Source organism: Stylophora pistillata, chromosome 12, assembly GCF_964205215.1.
Source record: "Stylophora pistillata chromosome 12, jaStyPist1.2, whole genome shotgun sequence".
Classification (NCBI taxonomy): domain Eukaryota; kingdom Metazoa; phylum Cnidaria; class Anthozoa; order Scleractinia; family Pocilloporidae; genus Stylophora; species Stylophora pistillata.
The window spans coordinates 8,651,289-8,677,500 of record NC_142530.1 but is presented as its reverse complement, the minus strand read 5'-3'; the positions used below and the strand labels follow the sequence as shown (position 1 = coordinate 8,677,500).

Sequence of the window (26,212 nt, the reverse complement as noted above, 5' to 3'; positions counted from 1 at the left end):
TCTCCTCAATGGCCTACGCACAGTTTATGCCAGTAGTTATGAGAATTTCATTGTAAATCACGATGAGCAGCATCTTTCGACGAGCAGCACTTTCAATGTCCGGGAGAAAGTGAGATGTATTAAGTGTGGTTCAATTGAGGTGTTAAAATGTTTACCGCCTTATTCCGGTAAAATCCAGCTAAAAGTCTTCATGGCGACTTCGTAACCAAGGAAGAGGCCCTAGGCAGTGAAACAAATGCAAGATTATGCATAGACATTAAAGAAATCAAGAAAAAAGAAATTCGATAGCAAAAAAATAAAAAAAAAAATCTTACGCGAAGTACAACTACCATCCTTAAATTAGCCGCCTTCAATCACATAGAGCGCTATTCGATTGAGAGTCGTAATACCAAAACCAAAGTAATCAAAACGGCCAATCAGAGGAAAGGAAAATGCCTCCAAGAGCCGATGACAAATCAAAGTAAAAACCAAACTGCCTAAGGCGCGGGAAACGTAACTCTAAGTGGATGACCAAGTCACGATGGACTTTAGTTTTGTATCTAATTGGTTGAGAGAGTGAAGCTAGTTTTCTGGACCAATCACAGACCGAGGTTAAGAACCTACAAGAACTCAAAGTAAGAACTAAACTACCTAAAGCGCGGGAAACGTAACCCTTAGCGAAGAACCAAATCATGATGGATTTTAGTTTGTATCTGATTGGTTGAGAGAATGGCGCGAGATTTCTGGACCAATCGCACAGCGAGGTAAATTCGATTGAAAGTTACTCTCTTAATAACCTAATCCACGTCAACACCTTATAGCCATCCCTTTTCCATGCCTAGCAATAGTAACAGATTTCATTCAAATCTTTTCTGTAGATAGATCAACTGGCTCACCGCATTTGCAGGGAAAGCCCGTAGTAAGACTGGAGTGACTCCTTTGAATAAACTCGCAACTCCTTCTTCCTTTACCTGAAAACAAAAGCAGATAGTCGTGAGGTAAGCAAGAAAAAGTTAACACGGGTGACACGAGTGTACATTAATCCACACAAAGGTTGCTCATAATGAAGCCCCTTTTTCCGAAGAAAGGACTACTTGTCCGAGAGTCAGTTTTCTCATCAACCACTCATCCAATCAAATTTGAACTTCTTGAATCGACTACGTAAATTGTGGGAAAGACAAAGAAATACTCGTATCTCTCTACATACAACTATGCGGTGAGCCCATTTAATTCGCCATCGTGTTAGCTGTGCGTTGCTGATGGCAGGCTGTGAGTCCTTTATTATTAGCGCAGCAGGCAGGACGCACGTTCCTCTTCCCTTGGGAGGATTTGGAACGAGTAAGGGAGAGGTTTGCCGAGGGCCTGGCACTAAGGATCACTATCGGCACTTGACATCTTGCGCACCTCTTGCCAGGCCGCGTTGCTAAAAGCCTTACACTGTACTTTCCCACAAAGGCTCTCCTAGAAACGCTCGTGCTCAAGCACCTATAATGCGGTGGGCCTGCTAGCAAGCTTTGCTAATGGAGCCTGATTAGGCTGAGACACTGAGTTATCCATGGCTGCCCACTCGTAGCCATTATCGCCTCAGAGTACAATCCGTGAAGTGTAAAAACCATAGTTACCATATCATGATTTTTGTCGCCACAATCACATCCCAGCGTTGTTATTACGATTGTTCTTATTCATAATTTTTTTAAAAGGTATAGACAGTGATTGTCGGAGGGAAAGGAATGAATCTTCTAGAAAAGTGCAGGGAACACGATTTTTGTTCTAGCTCAGAGTGGTGGTGTAGGGAGGGTGGGGGGGGGGGGTTCAAGGACGTTTTTCAAGGGGGCGAACCATCGAAGCCCTACAAACTCTGTCTCTGTTTCAGGTTAAAAAGATAATAATAATAATAAAAATAGGTCAGTTGTGACAAATTGACCACACGAACTATGTCTCGAATATTCACGAACTTTTAGAATCAGGCGAAAAAAGAAAAACGACGCATTCCCACTCCCACCCCAAACAGAGCCTACAAAAGATCGCGGGGTGGGGATGAGGGAGCTACGGCCGTCACATTGAACTACCTTCTAAGTCTTGCTTAAGAAAAGCGAAAACCTTTCTTTCTGCTGAGATGGATACTTACTAAGTGTCTAAAAGCATCTCTAATTCCTCTTGGGTAAGTTCCTTCGGGAGCTGCAAGTAAAAGTGAGAGAATCAGCTGATTGTATCCGTCACTTCTCTTTCCAGAAATGTCACACAAAGCTACGAGAAAATCGTGCGAAGTCCAGCCATCAAAAGTACGATGATCATATTTTTTCTCAGTAATTTGTCCCTTTCGAGCGCGTCAAACATCAAAATTGTTCGTTTTTGTAAGAGTGGAAGGTTGGATTTTGTGGAGGGGAGAAAAGAGGGAGACCCACCGAAAAACCTTCGGAGTAAGGATGACAACCAACAACAAACTCAAACCCTATCTGATTACAGGTCCGGAAATCGAACCTTGGGCCACAGTGGTGGAACGCGAGCGCTCTCACCACTGCACCACCGCTCTGTTCCCCCGTAAATATTGGCAAGAAGTTTCCTTTGCGTCAAGGACTTGCGCTAGAGGATTTAAATTGTTTGATAATGTACACTACTGGCCTTCTTGTAATCTCGACCGGCAGAGCTAGGAGCGCAAAATGATAGACCCCATCAAGTCAACATCTACAAGGAATCTTCCTGAGTTCTTCCGGAACTAATAAAGCTGTTTGATTCTAATGGCCTCGGTGGGTTTCAGCATTCGTAAGCTAAGATCAAATTACTTTAAATCAAAGCCGGGGTCCTCTTCTTCAAAATCAACCTTTCCATGAGACTCATCGAAGGACGCGGCGCTTATCAGATGTAAATGTGCTTTATCACACAAACACGTCAATCGTCGAATGTCTTGACATTAACATCACGACAAGCTAGCAATGAGCTATAAGGTTCACCCTTAAAATAGCCTCTTAGTCAGACCAGCGCTGAAATTGGATTGAAAAAATGTATTATTTTAATATGGGCATGTACGAGAGGATAGCTTCTCTCTGCTCGTATCCCCTTTACGCATAGAACGGAATAGATTATTTCGTAAAAGTAAGTAAAGGATAAACGGTCTAAATTCCAAACTTCATAAAAAGATCACCATAAATGATGTTCTACCTTCGTGCCTCAATACTCTACAGCCTCAAAAGAAATTTACCGTGTTCCAATTTGTCTGCCAGAACGGTATAGTACTTTCCCTTTAATTGCTCAGGTATAAGAGGAAAGTCACTCGTAAATAATTCGGTTTTCGCTTTCGATACGACTCACTGTGCCGGACCACGAGCCCGATTAGACGGCCTACATGGCAGTAGTTTCCATTCCCTTTCAACAGAGGAGGAGTCAAGCGAATTTCGTTACACTCTAAGCTCAAGGCATTCGCAGGCAATGAAAGGAAGGAACTCGCAGCCGCCCCCAGGCATTCAAGACAAATAGTAATCAACGGAAAGGAATTATCTGGAAGGGGCCTGTGTCGAAAAGAGATTGAATCCAGAAATTGATGGTTACGAAAATTGATAGAAGGAGAGTAAACCAGAAAACTGGGATGGTCAGCGATCTTTATATTGTTATTATTTGCCTCAGTTTTGAACCATCAGGTGACGAATACTCAGGTTAAATTAACCATCACTAAACATATTTTTAATGATTGCACGCGCAGAAAAATCTAAATCTAAATTGCTAACTCAAAGAGAGGGTCACTCTCTAATATCCATAAACTGTTGAATTAAATTCGGTTTAGTGTCCTTCAGTCTCGACGACTATTTACCGCTGCAAAGCTGACTTGAAGTAACAACTCAAAATCGACAATTCTCCTTACTAAAACCGGCCACCTTTATGATATGGGTAACTACTTTGTTATCTTGACATGCACTTTCGAAGTATTTGTGCTGGTGACGAGAATGCGTCCATCTGGCATTTCCTTGACGCCATTCAAGTTCATTAACCCAGGAGTGGTGCACTTGCCAATAAAACGACCTTCAAGGGAAAACTTTTGAAGTCGGCCACTTTTCTGGTCACATACAAGAAGACAATCCTGCCTGTCTATGTGCAGACCAGAAGGTCTACCAAACTGACCGTTTGCCGTTCCTTTACTTCCAAATTTGTTACAAAAATTGTCCTGTCTGGTCGAACACTTTGATGCAGCAAAGGCGGTCAGCGTTCGACACGAAGAATCTGTCTTTACGGCTGATGCAACTCAGAGTATAACTAAGTTTTTCTGGCCCAGTGTCTCCAAACGTAAAAATATTCACTCCATCCTTAGTCAGAACTTGTATTCTATGATTATTGTAGTCACAAACGACAATTTGACCTTTGTTATCAATGAAAAGTCCAACTGGGCTTTTAAACTCTCCCTTTCCTGTACCAACTTTTCCAATTTTTTTTTTTTAATCATAAGTCCAGTGCGTGCATTATACTGATATATTCTGGGATCACCAGGATCCGAGACAAAATTTTCTTCATCATCAACAAAAACAACATCCGGAGGTCGGATAAACTTACCGAGTTTCGCAAACAGGTTCCTTCACTGTCAAATACATAAACGCTTTGGCCATCACGATCTACCACTGCAATAGTTCCTTCCATATTGACTGCAATACCGAAAGGCCCTAGCAGTTTGTCATCAGGGAAAAATTTCAGATGAGGTTCATCGACCACAACAAGCTCACATTCATTCACGAGCACAGTTACCGGACAAATAGAAAGTTTCTCGCCATTTATTTTCACTTCCAAACTGTAATCTCCAGGCATTTTTGGGTGTAAAATTTAATTGAATGTTCCGTCCTCGTTCTCGTTCACAGATGTCTTTGACGCTTTATCGGCGGGCCCAACCCAGAACTCAATTTGATTTGACTCCATGTCACATATCTCACCAGAAGATGTTTTGGGGCACAATAAGAAGTATGCTTCTACACCAGCCCTTAAAGGTTGATCTATTCCTTGCAGCGTTGATTTCTTCACATCTGCCTTTTAACAGATCCGAGTATTGGGCCCGCGAAAGTAGCCGCAGTAATTTTAACATGACAATATCGTAATGTTTTGGAACTTCGCGATGAATAACATGGAACTCCTCGAATCTCTGTTCTAAAGTACCTTTGTTTTGCATTACGACCGTGCTTGAGCTTCTCTTCATTATATTATCAGCGAAGTCGACCGCTTTGTTCAATTGTTTGAGTAGAGACAAAATGTCTTGTTTGGGGGAATTGATTCGCTCGAGTCTCTTCGCGTGCGTGGTTTCGATGGAGGTAATCACCTCTCGCTCGTGCGCACGGATCTTCGTGATCATCTGTTCCGCAGCTTCCATGACTTTACGCTTAGCTTTTGTAACATTTCTTTCCATCACGGAGGTCGTTTCTTCAAGTTGTCGAATGTCCGCATTTAGTTTCTTTATTTTCTCTTTGATGGACTCTGTACCGGTGATGATATTGTGTTTCTCATCTTGGGCTGCTTTGTCAAGCACATCAACTCCATGGTTTCGGTGATCAACGACGATGCAAATGTGGCAAACGCAACTCTGACACTCAACACAAAAGAAACTCATGATTTCCTTCTCGTGAAACTGCTGCGAGCAAAACGGTTGCCGTCTTAACAGCGCTTCGTAATTTTCTGCTTTAAACTCTTTCACTGAAATCACTTTGTGTCCTTCGAACGGAGTCTTCAGTACTTCGTGTGCGTTCAGACAGTCAGGGCACATGAAATGTCCGCAGTCGAAACAGTAATGTATTTGAGAATTGTTTTTCCTGCACTGCGAGCAAGTAATACTCTTTCCATCGCCAATCTGTCGAACTGCAAGGACACTCAAAAGACTATTGTGGAAGAAACTGGTCGGCAAACTGTCGAAGCAGTTATCATTGGGTAAATCGATCGGCGCTTGGCATTCGGGACACCGATATTTCCCGTTTCTATGGCTGGTAAGAGCATGTTTCTTGAGACAGTTGCAGCAAAATGTGTGAAGGCATGATATAATCTTGGGTTCCTTATAGGTATCGAGGCAAATCGAACAAGTCACCTGCTCCTGTAGGTTTTTTAAAAACGATTCATCACAGCTGAGTTGCCTATCAAGCGAAACAGGCTTCTATACACGACACGTGCCATAAATTATTTATTGATTTCCAGAAATCGGAATATAATATACCTGCATTCTCTGATAGTTTAATAGCCAACTAAAAGTTGAGCTAATTTGACCCATCGGCAAAGTTCTAAATATATAAAGTGTTGTTGATGTGTCCCACCATAAAAGAATTCAAAACTATACAGTTATACAATCGTTAAATAAAAAAATCAAATCCGTCTGACCCCGCGAGCTAATTGAAAAGACGAGAATTAAAATGGACCCAATCATCACCACAGGTTGAGCATAAGATAAAGGGTTCGACCCTAGAAAAGCCGCTAAGACAGAACACGCATTAAAATTGGATTTAAAAAGATTGTATCATTTGAACAGAGGCATGTATGAAAGTACAGCTTCTCTCTACTCGTCCCCTTTACGAATTGAACGGATGAGATTATTTCGCAAAGGTAAAGTAAAGGATAGATGGTCAAAATTCCGAACTTCATCATAACAAGATGACTATAACTGATGCTCTACCTTCATACCTCAACACTCTAAAGCCCCGAAAGAAAATTTACCGTGTTCCAATTTGTCTTTAATTGCTCAGGTATGAAAGGAAAACCACTTGTAAATAATTTGGTTTAAGCTTTAGATACGTCTCACTGTGCCGGATCAGGAGCCCAATAAAGCAGCAGCTTCCATTTCCTCACAGCAGAGGGGAGAGGCGTGCGCAAAGCAGGAGTCAAGCGAATTTCGTTACACACTGAGTCCAAGGCATTCGCAGGAAATGAAAGGAAGGAACTCTCAGCCGCTCCCGACCATTCAAGAAAATTTTAATGGACGGAAAGGAATCATCTGAATAAAAGATCACCATCAATAAAAGTAAATCACCATCAAGTTAAGAAAATTTTAAGATGGAGAGAGAACTTGGTCTAGAAAACTGGGAAGTTTATTAATCTTTTTACTGGTACTTTGTGAGTACTTTGCCTCAGTTTCGAACCATCAGGTAATGAATGCTTAGCTTAACGTTACCATCATTACACATGTCTTTAATTAACGTCCGACGGAGCAAAATCTAAATCTGAACGGTTAAGTTGTAGGGAGGTTCACTCTCTAATATCCATAAATTGTTGAATTAAATTCAGTTTAGTGTCCTTCGGTCTCCAAATTATACTAATGAATATTTACCGGTACAAAGCAGACTCGAAATGCGACAATGCTCGCCACTAAAAACGGCCCTCATGATAAGGGTAACTACTTTGTTGTGATGATATGGACTTTCGCAGCATTTGTGCTTGTAACGAGAATGCGTCCATCTGGCATTTCCGCGACACCATTCAGGTTTGTTAACCCAGGAGTAGTGCACTTGCCAATAAAACGACCGTCAAGGGAAAACTTTTGAAATCGGCCACTATTCTGGTCACATACAAGAAGACAATCCTGCCTGTCTATATGCAGACCAGAAGGTCTACCAAACTGACCGTTTACCATTCCTTTACTTCCAAATTTGTATAAAAATTGTCCTGTCTGGTCGAACACTTTGATGCAACAATTGTCAGACACAAAGAATCTACCTTTATGACTAATACAACTCAGAGGACGACTGAGTTTTTCTGGCCCAGTGTCTCCAAACGTAAAGATATTCACTCCATCCTTTGTCAGAACTTGTATTCTATTATTACCGTAGTCGCAAATGACAATTTGCTCTTTGTCATCCATGAAAAGTCCAATTGGATTTGTAAACTCTCCTTTTCCTGTACCAGGTCTTCCTAACCTTTTTATGTACTCTCCAGTTCGTGTATTATACTGATATATTCTGTGATTACCATAGTCCGAGACCAGAATTTCTTCATCATCAACAAAAGCAACATCGAAAGGGTGCTTAAACGGGCCGAGTTTTCGCAAACAGGTTCTTTCGCTGTCAAATACATAAACACTGTAGCCAGAATAATCTACCACTACAATAGTTCCTTCTTTATTGAGTGCGATACCAAAGGGCCCTTGCAGTTTGTCACCAGGGAAAAAATTCAGATCCAGTTCACCAACCACAGCAAGCTCGCATTCTTTCACGAGTACAGTTATTGGACAAATAGCAAGTTTCTCTCCATTTATTTTCACTTCCAAACTGTATTCTCCAGGCACTTTGGGTGTAAACTTTAATTGGAATGTTCCTTCTTCGTTCTCGTTCACAGATGTCTTTGATGCCGCATCAGCGGGCTCAACCAGAAACTCAATTTGTTTTGACTTCATGTCACATATCTCACCAGAAGATGTTTTGGGGCACAATGAGAAGTCTGCTTCTACACTTGCCCGTAAAGGTTGATCTATTCCTTGAAGCGTTGATTCCTTTACATCTGCCTTTTTAGTCTTCTGAACAGATCCGAATGTTAGGTTCGCCAAGGAGGCCGGAGTAAATTTAACATATACAATATCGCCATGTTTTGGAACTTCGTGATAGATAGCACTCAACTCCTCGAATCTCTCTTTCAAAGTACCTTTGTTTTGCATGATATCCGTGCTTGAGCTTCTCTTCACTATATTATCAGCGAAGTCGACCGCTTGGTTCAATTGTTTGAGTAGAGACAAAATGTCTTGTTTGGCGGAATCGATTCGCTCCAGTCTCTTCGCGCGCGTGGTCTCGATAGAGGTAATCACCTCTCGCTCGCACGCACGGATCTTCGTGATCATCTGTTCTGCAGCTTCCATGACTTCACGCTTAGCTTTTGAAACATTGCTTTCCATCACGGAGGTCGTTTCTTCTAGTTGTCGAATGTCCGCATTTAGTTCCTTTATTTTCTCTTTAATGGACTCTGTGCCGGTGATAATATTGTGTTTCTCATCTTGGGCCGCTTTGTCAAGCACAACAACTTCATGGTTTCGGTGATCTGTGACAATGCAAATGTGGCAAATGCAGCTTTGACACGGAACACAAAAGAAACGCATGATTTCCTTCTCGTGAAACTGCTGCGAGCAAAACGGTTGCCGTCTTAACAACAATTCATAATCTTCTGCTTTAAACTCTTTCACCGAAATCACTTTGTGTCCTTCGAACGAAGTTTTCAATACTTCGTGTGCGTTCAGACAATCAGGGCACATGAAAAGTCCGCAGTCAAAACAGTAATGCATTCGAGAATTGTTTTTCCTACACTGCGAACATGTGATACTCCTTCCATCGCCAATCTGTCGAACTGCAAGTACACTCAAAAGACTGTTGTGGAAGAAACTGGTCGGTAAACTGTCGAAGCTGTTGTCTTTGGGTAAATCAATTGGCGCTTGGCATTCGGGACACCGATATTTCCCATTTCTTTGGCTGGTCAGTGCATGTTTCTTGAGACAGTTGCAGCAAAATGTGTGAAGGCATGATATGATCTTGGGTTTCTTATAGGTATCGAGGCAAATCGAACAAGTCACTTGCTCCTGGAGGTTTTTTAAAAACGATTCCATCGCAGCTGCGTTCAGACTTCTAAACACACGCCCATAAAATTTTTCATTCCTAGAAATCGGAATATATCATGCTTGCATTCTCTGACAGTTTATTGTTCGATAGCCAAGCAAAAGTTGAGCTAATTTGACCTCTGCACAGAATTATGTAAAGCGTTGTTGATGTGTTCCGGCATTAAACAATGCAAGTCAAATCCATCCAAACCTTGGGTCCAACCGCCTGACCCCGCGAGCAAATCGAAAAGACAAATGGACCCAAGTTAAAGCACAATGGAATAGTAATTTTAGGATGTATTTTAGCCTACTTGGTTTGACTTATATGTATTCGCAGCTAAAGAAGAACACCGCAATCTGACTGGCTACGCTTAGTAACATCCGGTTGAATTTGCTTGAATATCTCACGTTTCTTCGCCAACGGGTACGGTTTTTAGAGGGTACCCGAGACTCTTCGTGAAGGGTGACTGGGATCTTTTTCATTCGTGAATCGCGAGTGAAGATCATAAGATCTTTTCATGTTCACGTAAACGAATTTTTTTATTCAAACGTGACCCGTGCATTAAAAGCTGGATCAAACATAATCCGTAAACTATTTTGTTTTGCGTGATAAATTTCTGGCTATTCTATGGTTTTGGAAAAGTACGTATTGTTCTCGAACGGCCGTGGTAAGGTTTTGACCAGGGTTTTGACGGGAGATGGGCTTTATATAGATCGATAAAAGTCATAAAACAGACCCATAATAGTTCTTGAACAAATAAGATAAGACATTATGTCATCTTTTGTAGCGTAAGACTTGTCTAGAGTAGAAAAAATACTTACACAACGTGATTGTCCTCGAAATTCGCGTAAAAGTGAAAGAGTTTTAAATTCGCGTAAACGTGAAAGAGTTTTAAATTCGCGTAAACGTGAAAGAGTTAAATTCGCGTAAACGTGAAAGAGTTTTAAATTCGCGTCAACGTGAAAGAGTTTTTGGATTTTATTCGTGATGCGTAGCGTGAAATTAAAAAAGGCAAAAAAGTTATTACGTGACTGATTTTAAAAAAGAGGTACATGGTACCCTCTTTTCATTTCAAGAGTAAGTTTGTGAACACAGACGGGGAGAAGCAACAAGAAATACGTCTGCACCCGCTGGCCACACATGAGTTAGTTCCTCGTCGACTATTGACTTGCTTACCTGTTTGATAGCGTGACTTGAGTACATCAACAGGAATAATGGAAGCCCAGCAAATCATACCTGTCAAACCTAATAAAGGTCGGAGAGCACGAGATTAATAGATTAATCTTGAAGATTTTTCTCCATCATTGAACAGAAATCAGGAAAATATTGCTATGTACTGTATAAAAGTTCTAAATACTGTTGCTTCAGCCAGAGACACACAAGGCGATATACACGTGGATCGCGAAGAAATTTGATCACCGCTCTAAATTCAGTCGCCCTATCATTCTGCTCACAACACCGTCCGAGACCATTTTCTCCGAATATGTTTCAGCGTACACAAAACAGAACCCTTAAAGTATGCCCAGAAGAAGGTACATGCATCAACAGGAATAGGTAACATCTGAAAAGGTACTTACCTCCAGCTACAAAGATTCTAAGTGGGTTTAAATTTTCACGGCTGAAAATGGTAAAATAGAAGGAGAAATGATTGGGAGATGTAATAATGCGACACGCATGGCAAAAACTTAGGTTAGGGATACGGATACTAAAATGGCGAGGGCACTCAGTAGGAGTATGTCATAAAAATCTGCAACTAAGAGTGCTAAGGAGAACATCTTTCGGAATAGAGAAATTACAACTGAAAGAAATTCAGGACTGTTTTGTTTTGATTTGGTTCACTCTGTTTTGGTGCAGAACACACACACCATTTTCTAACCGAATTAGATTCAAAACTAGAGCAATTTTTAATTGGATGTCCAAAGTAGCCCGGGATTGCATTAGTCTTGCTTTATTCACTCTGTGATTGGCCCAGAAAACTGTACCAACTCTCTCAACCAATCAAATGCAAAACTAAAACTAACCACGGTTTGGTCGCCCGCGTTTTCCCGCGCTTTGGGCGGTTTGTTTGTTCTTACTTTGAGTTCTCACTGGCTCTTTAAGGTATTTTCCTTTCTTCTTTAATGGCCGTTGAAAATACTTTGGTTTTGTTTTTGACACTCAATCGAAGAGCGCTCTTGAACCAATCGCGACCTGCTCACTCACGTTTTCCTAGCGAATGTTATCCGGACGTGTTCGTAGGATCTTACATTAATAATTCTTAACAAACCTTTCGCCTTCTAATGTAAGTTTGTTAAGAATCCATTCATAACTGCAGAAGTATACCCCTATACTTGGCACATCTGTGAATTACAACATAGGAAAATTAAGATATGATATCTTGAAACATATAAGAAATTTGGATTTCTCTTCTCCGTCCCTCTGCCTTCGATAATTATAATTAAAGTGTTAGTATTGTCCAATACCAATAGAGTAAATTGCACGCAAACTAACACATGTAGAAGCCATACGCGATACGGACAATTCTTGCTGTTCTCCAAGTACCCTTGATTCATTATATAACATCGTTCAAGTAGAAAGGGCTGAAATTCGGAACTATTATTCCACGAGTTTGAACTTATCAAAATAGTTTCTAAGTCAAGTCTATGTCTACAAAGTAACAACCGGCATCTCTCAAACTTTTTCAGCCATAAAATGATCTCTCCTTTCACCTTCATGTCCTACAAAAAGGCAATCAACGGTCACATACCCTGCAACCAAGCCCTCAGTTTTAGCACTACGGCGCGAACGAGGCGGCGAGAGGTCTAGAAGGGGTCTGGCACTGATTCCTGGTGCAAGACCCCGGCAAACCTCTCCCCGACTCGTCTCCAATCTTCCCGCAGGCGTAGAAACGTCATTCAAGCTTCTAGAGAGGGCTGACTCGCAGGCTAACAGTCACTAAATTTGAAGTACCCACCTCTTAGAAGAGTTGCGAACGTTCCCCTATACAAAGATCTTATTCCTTTTTCCTTGTAAAGTTGTTTGGCACAATTCAGTGGACCTTTATATTTTCTTTCGCCCCCAGAACTTTGCTGGATCTAAAGACAAAAATTTCCTTGCTAATTAGAGACATGTACAGTACAATCTTCATCAGCGTCTAAGACTTTCAAGGGGTGTGGTTGTGTTTTTTTCCTTCCTATTCTCTTCTTTCTCAGTTTTTTGTTTTGCAGTTTCCATTGTTCAGTATTCCTCCTGCTGCCTAATTAACCTCCTCTCTGTCGAAGTAACAACAAGGAAGTTGCACGGGTTGCTGATATATGAGCAGGATAGGTAGGGTTGGTTGGGTTGGGTTGGGGCAACTTTCTCTGAAGCTGACCGTTACCAACGAAACCCTTACATAAATTAACAATGTCTTACATAATGCTTATTGCGTCATCACGTGGGATCATGAATATTCTATGAGTTTGAATAGTGGGGCAATCATGGGCAAAGTGGTTCAAAATGCGTTGATTATTTCCGATTCCCATGTAAGGGCCCTGTCATGAAAGCATTCAAAAGAATTAGGATATGTCTAGTGTGTGGTATTCGTATTCGTTACTTGTGTAATTAACCTTTATTCTCTAAATTCAATAGTTTTCTTCCCTTTTTTCTCGCACCTTGCGTCCGTATATAATGAAAGATTTGGGCACGGGTACAGGAAGTGAGGTGAAGTTTTGTGAGTTACGAGCGAAGAGCGTGGAAAAATTTGAGGGAACGGAGACTCGGCACAACATCATTTCTGACAAATTCATTCAGGAAAATCGTTCTACTTCACGGTAGAAAACCACTTGCCGGGGAACGGGTGTGCAAAGAATCTACCAGACTGTGAGCTACAGGAAGAAGAGATAGTGACTGATTCAACAACAAGTCAGAGCGAGTCAAGTTACGACAAGTTTGAGCGAGTCAAGGTTACGAGAAGTTTGAGCGAGTCAAGGTTACGAGATGTTTGAGCGAGTCAAGTTACGAGAGGTTTGAACGAGTCAAGGTTACGAGAAGTTTGAGCGAGTCAAGTTACGAGAAGTTTAAGCGAGTCAAGGTTACGAGAAGTTTGGGCGAGTCAAGGTTACGAGAAGTTTGAGCGAGTCAAGGTTAGGAGAGGTTTGAGCGAGTCAAGGTTACGAGAAGTTTGAGCGAGTCAAGTTACGAGAAGTTTGAGCGAGTCAAGGTTACGAGAAGTTTGAGCGAGTCAAGTCAAGAGAAGTTTGAGCGAGTCAAGGTTACGAGAAGTTTGAGCGAGTCAAGTTACGAGAGGTTTGAGCGAGTCAAGGCTACGAGAAGTTTGAGCGAGTCAAGTTACGAGAAGTTTGAGTGAGTCAAGGTTACAAGAAGTTTGAGCGAGTGAAGTTACGAGAAGTTTGAGCGAGTCAAAGTTACGAGAAGTTTGAGGGAGTCAAGTTAAGAGAAGTTTGAGCGAGTCAAGGTTACGAGAAGTTTGAGCGAGTCAAGGTTACGAGAGGTTTGAGTGAGTCAAGTTATGAGAAGTTTAAGTGAGTCAAGGTTACGAGAAGTTTGAGCGAGTCAAGTTACGAGAAGTTTGAGTGAGTCAAGGTTACGAGAAGTTTGAGCGAGTCAAGTTACGAGAAGTTTGAGCGAGTCAAGGTTACGAGAAGTTTGAGCGAGTCAAGGTTACGAGAGGTTTGAGCGAGTCAAGGTTACGGGAAGTTTGAGGGAATCAAGTTACGAGAAGTTTGAGCGAATCAAGGTTACGAGAAGTTTGAGGGAGTCAAGTTACGAGAAGTTTGAGCGAGTCAAGGTTACGAGAAGTTTAAGCGAGTCAAGGTTACGAGAAGTTTGAGCGAGTCAAGTTACGAGAAGTTTGGGCGAGTCAAGGTTACGAGAAGTTTGAGCGAGTCAAGGTTACGAGAAGTTTGAGCGAGTCAAGGTTACGAGAAGTTTAAGCGAGTCAAGGTTACGAGAAGTTTGAGTGAGTCAAGTTACGAGAGGTTTGAGCGAGTCAAGGTTACGAGAAGTTTGAGCGAGTCAAGTTACGAGAAGTTTGAGCGAGTCAAGGTTACGAGAAGTTTGAGCGAGTCAAGGTTACGAGAAGTTTGAGGGAGTCAAGTTACGAGAAGTTTGAGCGAGTCAAGGTTACGAGAAGTTTGAGCGAGTCAAGTTACGAGAAGTTTGAGCGAGTCAAGGTTACGAGAAGTTTGAGCGAGTCAAGGTTACGAGAAGTTTGAGCGAGTCAAGGTTACGGGAAGTTTAAGCGTGTCAAGGTTACGAGAAGTTTGAGTGAGTCAAGTTACGAGAAGTTTGAGCGAGTCAAGGTTACGAGAAGTTTGAGGGAGTCAAGTTACGAGAAGTTTGAGCGAGTCAAGGTTACGAGAAGTTTGAGCGAGTCAAGTTACGAGAAGTTTGAGCGAGTCAAGTTACGAGAAGCTTGAGCGAGTCAAGGTTACGAGAAGTTTGAGCGAGTGAAGGTTATGTGAAGTCTGAGGGAGTCAAGTTACGAGAAGTTAAAAGTTGAAAACTGCAAAGTTGTAAGAAGACGAAGCCAATTTGAAACGAAGGAAACGAGCAAAGTTGAGAACTGGTGAGACGGTAAACTGGTTGGAGAAACGGTAGTTTGGTTTGGCAAGGCACCGTTTGTTGGTGGAGCGTGGTGAGTTGTGCACAAGACAAGAACACGGACGCGGGCGTAAGGTGAAACCTGACCGAACTGAACTGAAAAAAAAAAAACCTTACCCTTTTATTATGATAATACTGTTGTAAATATAGTTAGCGCATTCTAGTCTTAAATTATTACGATCTTGTAAATTCTTATAAAGTAATTGAGGTAAATAATTTAGGAATTTTGTTTTATTGTATTATTGTAATTAGGGTAAATAATTTAGTTTATTGTTTTTTGTTGTTGTTTGTAGCTGTTAATTACCATATTGTCTTACTTAGAGAAATAAATATTTCTAGGCCTTCGTTTAGTTGTGTTGTGACGTGTCTTCTCGGGCTTGTTTATGTTTCGTGTTTGGTGTATGTTGGAGGGCGCCCACCTTTGTGGCGCGGATTCGTCACAGGCACCCGCGGCCCAGGGAGATCCTGGGAACAAGCCGTCACGCTCTATCATGTGCATTCTCTGTGTTAGATGGTGTTACGTGGCCACAAAACTAGGAAATACGATGGGAAAAGAAATGCGCCTCACTGGAACGCTGCAAAAAAAGATTCCAGAAAAGCAGACTGAAGAAAACTTTGACGGAATTTGAAATCTAAATACCGGGAATTGCCTCTGGCATAACCGCGCTATACACTATGAAGTACCTTCGCTTGCTTCCTTCGTGTAAAGCTACAGCAATTTTGTATTTAAGCATGAACTCTTCTATAGTCAGGAAAATAAATCATTAGCGTAACATTCAAGTTACTTCAGAGTCTTGTTTCATAAAACTTAAAGTAAAAAATATAAAGTTTAGTAAGTTTTTTAGGAACGGCATCCAAATCGTTCGTAGCCTAGTTCAGCATGCATTCAACTTTCAACTGTTTCCAGTTGATAATTTGGATATATCAACAAAGTTGAAATGGTAAATTGGCCACCGTAACGATTACAAAAGCTGACGTTTCGAGCGTTTGCCCTTCGTCATTCGCTCCGACGAAGGGCAAACGCTCGAAACGCCCCAAATAGTTTCTTTAGAAACTATCAGCCTTTATAGACCACGTTCATAACTAGCTGCCGGATTAATATTCTTTTGTTTAAATTCAAATTAGCCCTTCTGGCCTCGCTTGAGATAATGTATTCTTTTGAATTTCGTACTGGAGAACGAGGTCAGAAGGGCTAATTTAAATTTAAAAAAAAGAATATTAATCCGGCAGCCATTTATGAAAGTGGTCTATTTATTCCTGTTTCCAGTTGAGCTGGTCTGAGGCTGTTATTGCTCACAGTTGATGCAAGAGAGGTAACCAATCGTTTCGCACGCGAAAGTTTCCGTCAATAACCAGTTCGCCAACGTCGTAGCTCGGTTTATAAAACTGAGTCCTTTTGCAAGCAACCAAATAGGTCATTTCACTTAGGTGTAATGCTACTCGCAATGAGTCGTTGTAAAATGATCCTGGATATTTCAAAGTACTGGAATACAACAATACGTAATCAAACCGTAGGAAAGACACTTAAAAAGATTTTAATGATTCAATCAAATGCTGCTCTGATGTAGGCAGATTTAATTACTTATTACACAATTGCTCGAAAACATTTCTGGAACGCGCCAGTGTTTCACGCTTTTTTTGAGTCAACTGAGTCGATCATGTAACGCCAGATGGTTCCAAATGACACTTTAGGGAGAGCATTGAGATCAGAGTTGAAACCTTCTTTTGGAAATTTTCCATTTGTTTGAGGCTCTCTCTTATCAAGCAAACCAAGATCTGCTTTTTTCTTCATAATATTAGCGCCGTTGTCGGGGTCTCTAAGATATTTCTTGTCAAGGCCATTTTCTACATAGTGTTTTAGCCTATGCAAAACGATTTTAAATAATGTTAATGGAGTTCTAAGCAGACAATTTAATGTATAAAATCTTTAAGTGAATATGTTTTCCATCAGAAATATTAATGGTTTTTATGTGAGCAAAAGAAAGAGCTACGAAAAAGCTGAATTTGACCCTTTACCTGCTGACTAAAGCTGACTTTTTACCACTTGTTTTCGCTCCCCTACAAATCAGCCAGCGCTTTAGCTGTACCACACTGCATGCCTCTACATTTCTGTTTTGCAAAACAGCCCCAGGTATATCGTCTTCAGTTAAAATAAAGCCTTCTTCTTTAGTTTCTGAGAGCTTACTATCATTCGCAATGGACGCCATTTTGATTTCTGTCCAGCCAAACAATCCATGCATGCTTTGCGATCGCAGTTTCAGTCCCAGGCCCTTTTTCGTTTTGTTACCGGCGAATTGATTAGAGAAGTCTACAGGTCTCGGGCTCCCACATAAAGAATGATTAACTTTATGCGTCAAGTCTAAGTGATCAGGAGTTCATTTTAACCCAGCTGTTTTTACATCGGCGGAACTTATGCAACTGCTGATCGTACGCAAAATACCTTCAAGATTGAGACTAAATGCTTCGTTGACGTTATGATGGCTGTTTGATCGAAGTAAGTTTCGCGAGGACAAGAAATTCCGTGAAAGACGATTCCACTTGTTTGTTCTTAATAATTCCATCGCATGCACAGACGCAAACATAGCTCACTGTTGATCACGAGGTTATCTCGAATTTTCCGTCACACAGTACAGTAGACTTTTACACCTGGAGGACCCTTTCGTCATACCGTGACTGAATCAACCACCGCATGAGCATAGTAAATATGACGACCTCCTTAAAACCGTGTTTTCAAACGATACCAAAGTGTTATGATCCTTATCCCCCGACTTTGTGTCTATGTTATTTCTTTAGAAAGTAATCAAGTTTTGGCTTTTGCTTTAAGAGAAAACTAGCGAGAAAAATTGTCAAGTCGTAAAACAATAATAATTAATTAGCGCCGCGATGATAAACATCTTGCTAATTCTAGAAATCAGGGTACACTTTCGCTTTCTTGTTATAAGTACGCAACGAAAGCCAATCCGGCGAAAATCAGTGACTCGAAGGTATGGAAAAACGCTCAGCCATAATTTCGAGCTAGTAGCTACTTTGGATGACCGATGTACGCTCAGCCTTACTTTCGTGCTGGTAACTAGTTTGGATGACCGATACCGACGAGACCGACGAGACCGTAGACGCAGCATGAACGGGGCTTGCGACTATGATAGGTGAAGTGCATCCAGCGAAAGCGTAAAAGGAACTTGTAAGTAGGGGTCTAGTTCGATAGCTGGGATACGTATGGCGAACATTAAAAAACCGTTGCCCTGCTTCTTAGGACCTGTGAGAGCCAACTCGTGCTGAGTAATTATAAGTAGGACTTTGTTTGTGCTTCAAGGTTTTGAGCGTGCCACGAGTTGAGCGTGGAAGCCGTGAGTATCTTCAGTCAAAAACCTCTCGAAGCTTCACCGCTTCACCGATTTACCACTTTCATTACCGCTGGCTACACCGGTTACGAACTGACTAAGACGATAGCGAACTGTTCTTCAGCGGAAACACTCTAGTGCGAAACAATTCCAATGAAAGAGATGGTTTATAAGTTCACTAACTGCCTCATTTAGTTCATCCTCAAAACCTACTTTCAGCAATTATGCGACTCAAACGACTTGTGCTCCTTGATTCAATAATTTTAACCATTTGACCATCACTTTCTATGGGTTTAAAGAGCATATTGCATAAGTTACTATTTCTATTGTATTTTCATTGTTTTTTTTTTTTTTCGCAGTTTACATACCCTCTATATGCAATCCGCTGATTTAAATAATGGACACTCCAAAGACAAGTAATTCAACGAGAAGCCTTGTGGCAAAAGCCATTGACTGCCCTGCAAAGGAATTTGGTGGCGGTGTGAAGACGGTGGGTGAACTTGGCAGTCCTCAGAAGTTTCTTTACTGGCAATTTCCCAATTGGAGGACCAACAACAAGACTATCATGGTTCCTCCAGCCTACAAACCAACTGAGCCGGGCTACACAATTTCAAAAGATGGCAAATATGCTGATGAAGATGATGTCAATATAAGAGGAAGACAAGGAGAGAAACTAATGTACGATCGTCTGCAAAAAGCTGGCCAAACCAAGAACATAGGCATGTTCGTCATTCATGGATTTAACCTTATAGAAATCACCAGGTGGAATAAAAAATGCGAAAGTGAAGATTCAGTGCCTGAGTTAGATAACATACCTAAAACAGGGGAAAGCGACTTCATCATATTTCACCACGAGAAGGGAGTCATTCTATTCGAGGTTAAGAATTTGAAGAAGTCTGACAAAGAATTACTAGAATCCTCACATAGGGATGCTGAAATCAATAAGGCAAAAGATCAGCTGGATAGAACCAGACAAGTTGTTGAAGCTTTTGCTGTAGTAAACAACTCCAGCAATGAACAATCTGATCGTTTGGAGACACCTCCAGTGATGATGGTAATTGTTCTTCCTTCCACGAAGAGGGGTAGTCCACATTTGCACGTCAATGAAACTTCATTTATGTATGAGGAAGATCTTGCAAGTCTAGAAAGCTTTTCAAAGTGGTGGAGTGACAACATTGAATCACGTCCCTCGATGGCCTCCCCACCAGAGGCCAACAGGGCCTATGAATTAGCCCTATCAAGAATCTTGGCTGTACGACATCTTGGCTCTGTAACTGAGTCGGAATACACAGCTAACATAAGTTATACCTTAGACACCTTCAAGCACCTGGAAAACTTGGCCGGTAGGCGCTTCCGCAGGATCAAGGAAGGCGAAAACCCCCATCTCTTTCGCTGGTGCAAGTACATGATGTCTCAAGACAATCTCCCTGTTGCCAAAGTTGCAGAAAGAGAAGCTTTCGACACACTTAAAAGCGTCAATGTTATTGCTTCTGAGGCAAACCTTTTGAAGGCTCTCAATAAACATCTTTCAGATAAAAGGTTCCTTCTAGGTAGCAGGATGGCCCTTGAAGACAGAAAGATATTCCAGTACCTTTGGACAGTGTACATAATTGACATTGACAGCATCGCCAGATTCATGAATAGAGTTACTGATGCAAAGAAGAAACAAGTGATAATTAACAAGGGAAAAACCCTTACAGACCTAGGTTTAGCCAATACAGATGATGTCACCAAACTCAATGAGCTGTCACAGTTATTGGACAAAAGCCAAAGTGGATTTTTAGAAGGGGGATGCTGCACAAATCTAGACATTCAACTTTGTGAAAACCTGGCCGGAGGAAATGTTAGGATTCTGGCCCTTCCTGGAAAAAGGCCATGGGCACCTGTGTTTACAATGGATCAGCTTGCCGTGTTCGAAGGACCAAAGAAACAGCTTATCATCGGTGGACCTGGGAGTGGGAAGACAGAGTTGATGAAGGCGAAAGCTCTCATACTTGCCCAGAAGGTACCACCTGGAAAAAAGATTTTATACTTGATTCAAGGTGAGAAACAGAGGGTCTTCCCTAAAGTCATGAGGAAGTTTTTTAAAGATAACAAGGTAATGAAGTATGTCCATGTTCTGACAGTTGAGTTCAAGGGAGAAAATCGCGAGGCCTTTGAAAACCAGCAAGCTCAGTTAAAATGGGAAACATACAGCCATGTTTTCATCGATGAGCTATGGATTGGTTCAAAGATCAGGTATGAAATGCAGCAGGATGGCAAAATGGATTCTATCGACGAGCTCACAATTCCCAAACAAGCATTAGTCAGCGTTGAGGGCTATGTTTGGATGAGTTCTGTCTTTGACTTTCGAGAAGAGTTTTTTCCAAAAATTAGTGAAGAAAAAATCAGAGATAGGCTAAATTTGCAGAGGCTGGAAGGCAAAAAGAATTTGCTGTACGGAGAGCTCAATACACCGTCTCTTCTGGATACTCTGGCAAAAAGGGGAGGAATCATAAGTAGGATCAAGCACCCTTTAAGGGGTGTGAACAACATTGTAAAGCTGCTACAAGACTACAGTACCTTGTATCTTGAAAGAAGTTTTCCTTATGGAGTAGAAAACATGCTCAATCACAATGTGGATGGGCAAGAAATCAGCTGGATTGCTGTCCATTCAGAGAGGACTAATGTCTCAACAGAGAGAACACAACAAGCTGAACATTTACCGGTGGATAGGGATGATCTTACAATGTTGATGTACAACAAATGCGTGCAATTCATTAAACAAGTTCTCTGGTTCAATCAGGACCTTCGCCCATCTTTGTTGATGACAACAAGCAAGAGTCAGTTGAAGTTACAGCTTGATCCAGGTGATATTCTGGTTGTCAATTTCATTGCACGCTATCAGTCCAAACACAATTTAGGTGATAGCCTCACCTCCATGTTGGAAAAAATGAAAATTCCTGTCTGCAGCCTGAATGATCTTCAAGCATCCTCAGTTGAGGATGAATTTCTTGACAGCTCAGGTGGTGTGTCTTTTGAATTCAAAGTCAAGAAAGGATTCAGAATACATTGATGGTGCAGAGTGGCCTATGGTAATTGTGCTTCTAACACCTGAACTTCTGTTAAGTGACGGAAATGCTGGGTTTGAACCAGTTCGCAACTATGATCCATACATAGCCATGTTCCGAGCACAGGCAAAACTCGTTGTGATATCAGATTCATGGAGGTCATCCCAAGACTTCCTCAACAGTGTCAAAAAAAAGCCAAGTTAACTTGGAATCAAAAATGAGGCTCTGTTTTCCTAGCTTGCATAACTGGCAATTTCTTGGTGGCAAGCAGCAATCAGTTGGTTAAATGACAACAAATCAAAATGTAAGCATCACTCCCCAACATATTTTCCTTCATTCTTAACATAGTAACTATTGCATAGCTGATTCATAAAAAATGCAGGAAAATCATTAATCATGTTACCTGTAAAAGACACTTTATCCTATCGGCAGGAGTGACAATAGCTGCTGCACAAAACCCACCAAACATTCCAGAGGTAAAGTTTTGGAAATTTCTGTTTGATTAAAATTGATGATAACTTTATAAGTTAGATAGATTTACCAGTAGTTGATTATCAGAGGGTCTGAAGTTAGCAATAATGATCATTAGGATTGGCCTGGGAAAAAAGCCATAGATACATGCTTCCTAGTAAGTAACAATATTAAAAGCCATAGATACATGTTTCCTAGTAAGTAACAATATTAAAAGCCATAGATACATGCTTCCTAGTAAGTAACAATATTAAAAGCCATAGATACATGTTTCCTAGTAAGTAACAATATTAAAAGCCATAGATACATGCTTCCTAGTAAGTAACAATATTAAAAGCCATAGATACATGTTTCCTAGTAAATAGCAATATTAAAAGCCATCTTCCTAGTAAGTAACAATATTAAAAGCCATAGATACATGCTTCCTAGTAAGTAACAATATTAAAAGCCATAGATACATGTTTCCTAGTAACAATATTAAAAGCCATAGATACATGCTTCCTAGTAAGTAACAATATTAAAAGCCATAGATACATGTTTCCTAGTAAGTAGCAATATTAAGGTCTTGTATACAAGTTTCATTTTTACTCTTATCAGGAAATGCTTTTCTTTAGTTGCCCCCTAAGGGAGCCTAACATCTTATTTTTCCTTCCTGTATCTTTGCTGAATCAAACATTAAGGTCATGAGAATTAATAAAGGAAATGTTTGCCAACTTAAAATTGATAGTCTTCTTGAATAAGCTTTTGAGTGATAAACACATTCTCCCAATCCATAATGTAAAACTATATAAAACAGTAAGGAGAACATGCATATTGATGTTATAAAGTATGGGGTTAAAATTATCTGAGATGCTTTCTTGACTGGTTCAAGCAACATAAATATTTGCTATTTTCCTTTCATCATGTATTTGACAACTGTGACCAGAGAGGAAATAAATAAATCTTTGAGGAGAAAAAAAAAACCATTAAGAAAAATTCCCTTTATTTGCTGATGGCAGTCAAAAGTAAATAGTTTGCCCATTTGAGTCAGCATAAGGAATTTTTGCAAGGTACAGATTACCATTGGGAAACAAGCTCACAAATATGCACAGAAGTTTGCTCAAGCTCAATTGGCAGCTGCTCTTGGTTTTGAGAGAAAGGGAACTCAAGGAATCTTTCACACCAGCTTCAATTTTAACTCTGTGAACAATCATCCCAAAGACCACTAATGCACCTACCTAAATTTACCTTTCTCTTCTTCTCCACTGCCCCAACTATCGTTTTCTCAGATAAATTCCAAATGGAATAACAATGCAGGACAGTACTTACGTTGGAATGCCATGAGGATCCTCCATCTGCATTCTTCTGGCCAGTGAAACAGCCCAGAACTGGATTGCATTAAGGGGTGTGGCAAAGGCAACTGGTGTGAACAATCCCTTGAATAATCCATGGACACCCTTCAAATAAGATCATGATAACAAGATAATTACATTTGAACCTGCCTCGAGCGTTGACTAATGGGGATTGGTGGGATGACCCCTCAATCCAGGTTTCACAGAATCTAGAATATTGAAAATAAAAAAAAAAAGGGTAAAAAGGCCATTTTATGCTACTAATAACCTCTCGATGTACAACAACTCACTCAAAAATACGAATAACATTGATTTTGGAGGATAAACAGGGATTAAAGTTTTATTTGAGCAGTTCCCCTTTAAGTGACCATTCAACACAAGTAAAGGACATTACAAACAACTGCCTTTGGGACTTTGAAAACCCACCAATTCATACAAGGTGAAGTGAATTGTGTACACACTTCTCCTAGTTTCTACAGGAAGAAGCAATAGGAGAAGTATTTCTTTCACTTAAAGAAGGCTACCAGCCTTTCTCAAATCACCAGAAAACCATGAATTTACCAAAGTTATCACCCTTGACTTTAAGGCAGACAGGCACGGTGTCAGTTCACTTATCAAGAATGTAACAAAGAGGAAGTAACATCATGACCCACACCCATACTACTAATAAAACGGAGTCTAGGGAGCTAACTGCTGAGCATATCCCTTACAATGAAACTCCCTTAACCTTTCCACTTCTAGAAATGACCAACAGGGAATTTCTCCATACAATATCCAATGTATACTTAAAAGCAAAAAAGTCATGAGAAGAAAGAAAAATATCAACAAGGGGGTATTGCTTAATTTCACATCCAATTCTCAGAACTATATTATCATAATGAACATATAGAAGGTAATGTACAAAGACTATAGATTGAAATCTTGGGTGTGATAGGGTTTAATGCAGTCATATTCTATATAATTTATAGCCACAAAAACTGCTATTTTGGAGAGGCAGCTAGGCCAAGTAGTCTGGTAATTAAACTGCATTTCCTGGAGCAAGGCCCCTACTCAGCTGCTAACCAAGTTTAGTCTAACCCTAACCCAAGTTCAACTTCTTAGCTATGCTCTGCAATTTTATACCAAACTGGTCTTCCTCGAATCAGTTGGGATTTTTAACTATTTTTTATTTGTGATTGTCCAAGTGTGTGTAGTCCTGAGAAGGACGACTGTAGTCAGTGGACTCTGATGATGGCTTCTGCTCAGGTTGTCAAAATGTCAGTCGTCACCATTGATAGCAGTCCTTCTCAAGACTACACCCACCCAGATGATCAGGCTTGGACTATCACATGTAACCCCCTTGTTCAAACCATTATCACGATTACAGCTTTATTAAGTCACCTGTAATACATCATCATTGTCACTACAATTATCATCATTAGCAACTACCTCATTACGTAATGTTTTCAACAAGCAGTCAAGAGTTCCCTTAAACACAGCTTCCTGCCCAGGTTTTGGTGATGGGGTTGTTTGAATGCGAACCTATTCAGCAGAACAAATCAAGACATGATAACAATTAGCATAATTGGCCTGGAGATTATAGAGATGTACTCACTCTGATTGATCAAGGATTGGATCATATCTCCCTATAATCCCTTCATGCCAGGTGATTATCGGTAAATTTAAAAAGGGCTACCTCTGGTTTTTTTCTCAATGTTGAGCAGGGAGTGATAAATGCAATACAAGAAAATACAATTTGTGAAGAGCACAAAGATGTGACTAAGTTTGGCATTACACTTTTCAAAAGAAAAATGAAGTTTTTGCTGATTAGATCAGAAAAACCTGTTAAATTCTAGACTGGAAACTGGCTGCTTATCTCAGTACAAGTAAATTAGTGATAAAAACAATTGTTACAGAATGGTTTCAACAACAAAACGAATTTATAACAGAATTAAAAAGCACCTGAGCATATATAATAAAACAATAATTCACTTCCCTTCACCTTGGTAATTGCTATATACCACACAAGTGAATGGTGTTTTTCACGCGCGCTGATTGGCTAGGTTCGAAGTGAATAAGTGGCACTATCCAACCGTGCAGCCGAAGAGCCAAAATCGCGTGTCACGAATTAAATTACCGCCCTTTTTTTCGGTTTATCGAAAGAAATAATCTTATTCTTGGGTATCTATGTGGATTATACTACAAAAAATATTCACCTCAGTGTCGTTGAAATTGGTGGATATTTACCTCCCCGCTTCGTCATTGGGTAAATATCAACTGCTATTCCCCTCCTCTTCGGTAATAATAATTGTTAATTAATTAAGACTGAAATTTGTCAATGTGGAGACCGGTAGTATTCCCTCGCAGGGAATTTGAATAAAAACATTAATTCAGCTTCAGGAGCTGTTATAATTCAGGACGGGTAACCAATTGTGGTTTTTTCCTTCGAGTGTCATCGTCAAATGTTAACGTTTTTGCAATCGAGTGTACCTCGTTCGTCCTACGAATCACACTTGGACGTGTAAATCGGGGTTTTGAAAATTGAATCTGATGGACCTTACCCCTCAGTCGAAAGACCACGGTCATCCGTAGAAATTATGAAATTATATATCTTGCTGCATGGACGGGGCACAAAGTATTGATTACCGAAAAAAAAAAAAAGCAACATCCACGTAAACAATGGAACAAACATTTATATCAATTATTATACAAACCACACGTATGAGCAAAATATTCGAACCTTGATTGTATCAAACGGATGTCCTATAGTCACACCACAGACTCCGCCAAATCCTCCAGCAAAAAAATTTCGTACTCCAGAGGTACTCCTGCCTTGTTGCACTTTACCTCCGGATTCTATTTCTACTCTGTTGGAGGAACTTTCCATTTGCCGGCTGTAAATGGGAAGGTCTTTGCTTCGACTCTGTTTAAGGTTTCATGGTGACTGTCACGCC

At 40.6% G+C, this 26,212-nt stretch overlaps 3 protein-coding genes and 1 non-coding gene across 5 annotated transcripts in view; 1 reads left to right on the top strand and 3 right to left on the bottom strand.

Annotated features, from left to right (window-relative positions):
• Positions 1-26,204, bottom strand: part of LOC111334452 (mitochondrial carnitine/acylcarnitine carrier protein) — a 26,505-nt gene extending 301 nt beyond the window's left edge. The window contains exons 1-11 of one of the 2 annotated variants that reach the window (XM_022940188.2): positions 25,999-26,204; positions 24,708-24,800; positions 23,257-23,384; positions 21,881-21,971; positions 12,457-12,577; positions 11,770-11,842; positions 11,081-11,121; positions 10,680-10,748; positions 2,108-2,157; positions 876-950; positions 1-219 (exon numbers count right to left, since the gene is read on the bottom strand). The exon at positions 1-219 is cut by the window's left edge and continues 301 nt beyond it. In XM_022940188.2, coding sequence (XP_022795923.1) covers positions 160-219; positions 876-950; positions 2,108-2,157; positions 10,680-10,748; positions 11,081-11,121; positions 11,770-11,842; positions 12,457-12,577; positions 21,881-21,971; positions 23,257-23,384; positions 24,708-24,800; positions 25,999-26,145 — 948 coding nt within the window. In that variant the 5' untranslated portion in view covers positions 26,146-26,204 and the 3' untranslated portion in view covers positions 1-159. Of the gene's footprint in view, positions 220-874; positions 951-2,107; positions 2,158-4,518; positions 5,973-10,679; positions 10,749-11,080; positions 11,122-11,769; positions 11,843-12,456; positions 12,578-21,880; positions 21,972-23,256; positions 23,385-24,707; positions 24,801-25,998 lie in introns of those variants that run through there. The other variant, XR_015994329.1, reaches the window with a different exon arrangement.
• Positions 6,999-9,691, bottom strand: LOC111334451 (E3 ubiquitin-protein ligase TRIM45-like). The gene has a single exon (XM_022940187.2). The coding sequence runs from the start codon at positions 9,509-9,511 to the stop codon at positions 7,322-7,324; it is 2,190 nt and encodes a 729-aa protein (XP_022795922.2). The 5' UTR covers positions 9,512-9,691; the 3' UTR covers positions 6,999-7,321.
• Positions 16,599-17,382, bottom strand: LOC111334453 (uncharacterized). Its single transcript, XM_022940189.2, has 2 exons — positions 17,103-17,382; positions 16,599-16,948 (listed from the first exon to the last, which is right to left on the bottom strand). Exons 1-2 carry the CDS (start codon positions 17,324-17,326, stop codon positions 16,714-16,716), a joined length of 459 nt encoding a protein of 152 aa, XP_022795924.1. The 5' UTR covers positions 17,327-17,382; the 3' UTR covers positions 16,599-16,713.
• On the top strand, positions 17,485-22,668 carry LOC111334450 (uncharacterized). The gene is made up of 2 exons (XR_015994328.1): positions 17,485-17,580; positions 18,787-22,668. It is a non-coding gene; the product is annotated as an uncharacterized LOC111334450 (transcript).
• Positions 26,205-26,212: the final 8 nt, after the last annotated feature.

Excerpts from the sequence above, each read along its gene's own strand:
- LOC111334451 (XM_022940187.2), bottom strand. The coding sequence starts at position 9,511 with ATGGAATCGTTTTTAAAAAACCTCCAGGAGCAAGTGACTTGTTCGATT.
- LOC111334453 (XM_022940189.2), bottom strand. The coding sequence starts at position 17,326 with ATGCATGGATTGTTTGGCTGGACAGAAATCAAAATGGCGTCCATTGCG. Across the intron at positions 16,949-17,102 it reads AAGTCAGCTTTAGTCAGCAG|GCTAAAACACTATGTAGAAA; the intron begins GTAAAGGGTCAA and ends CGTTTTGCATAG.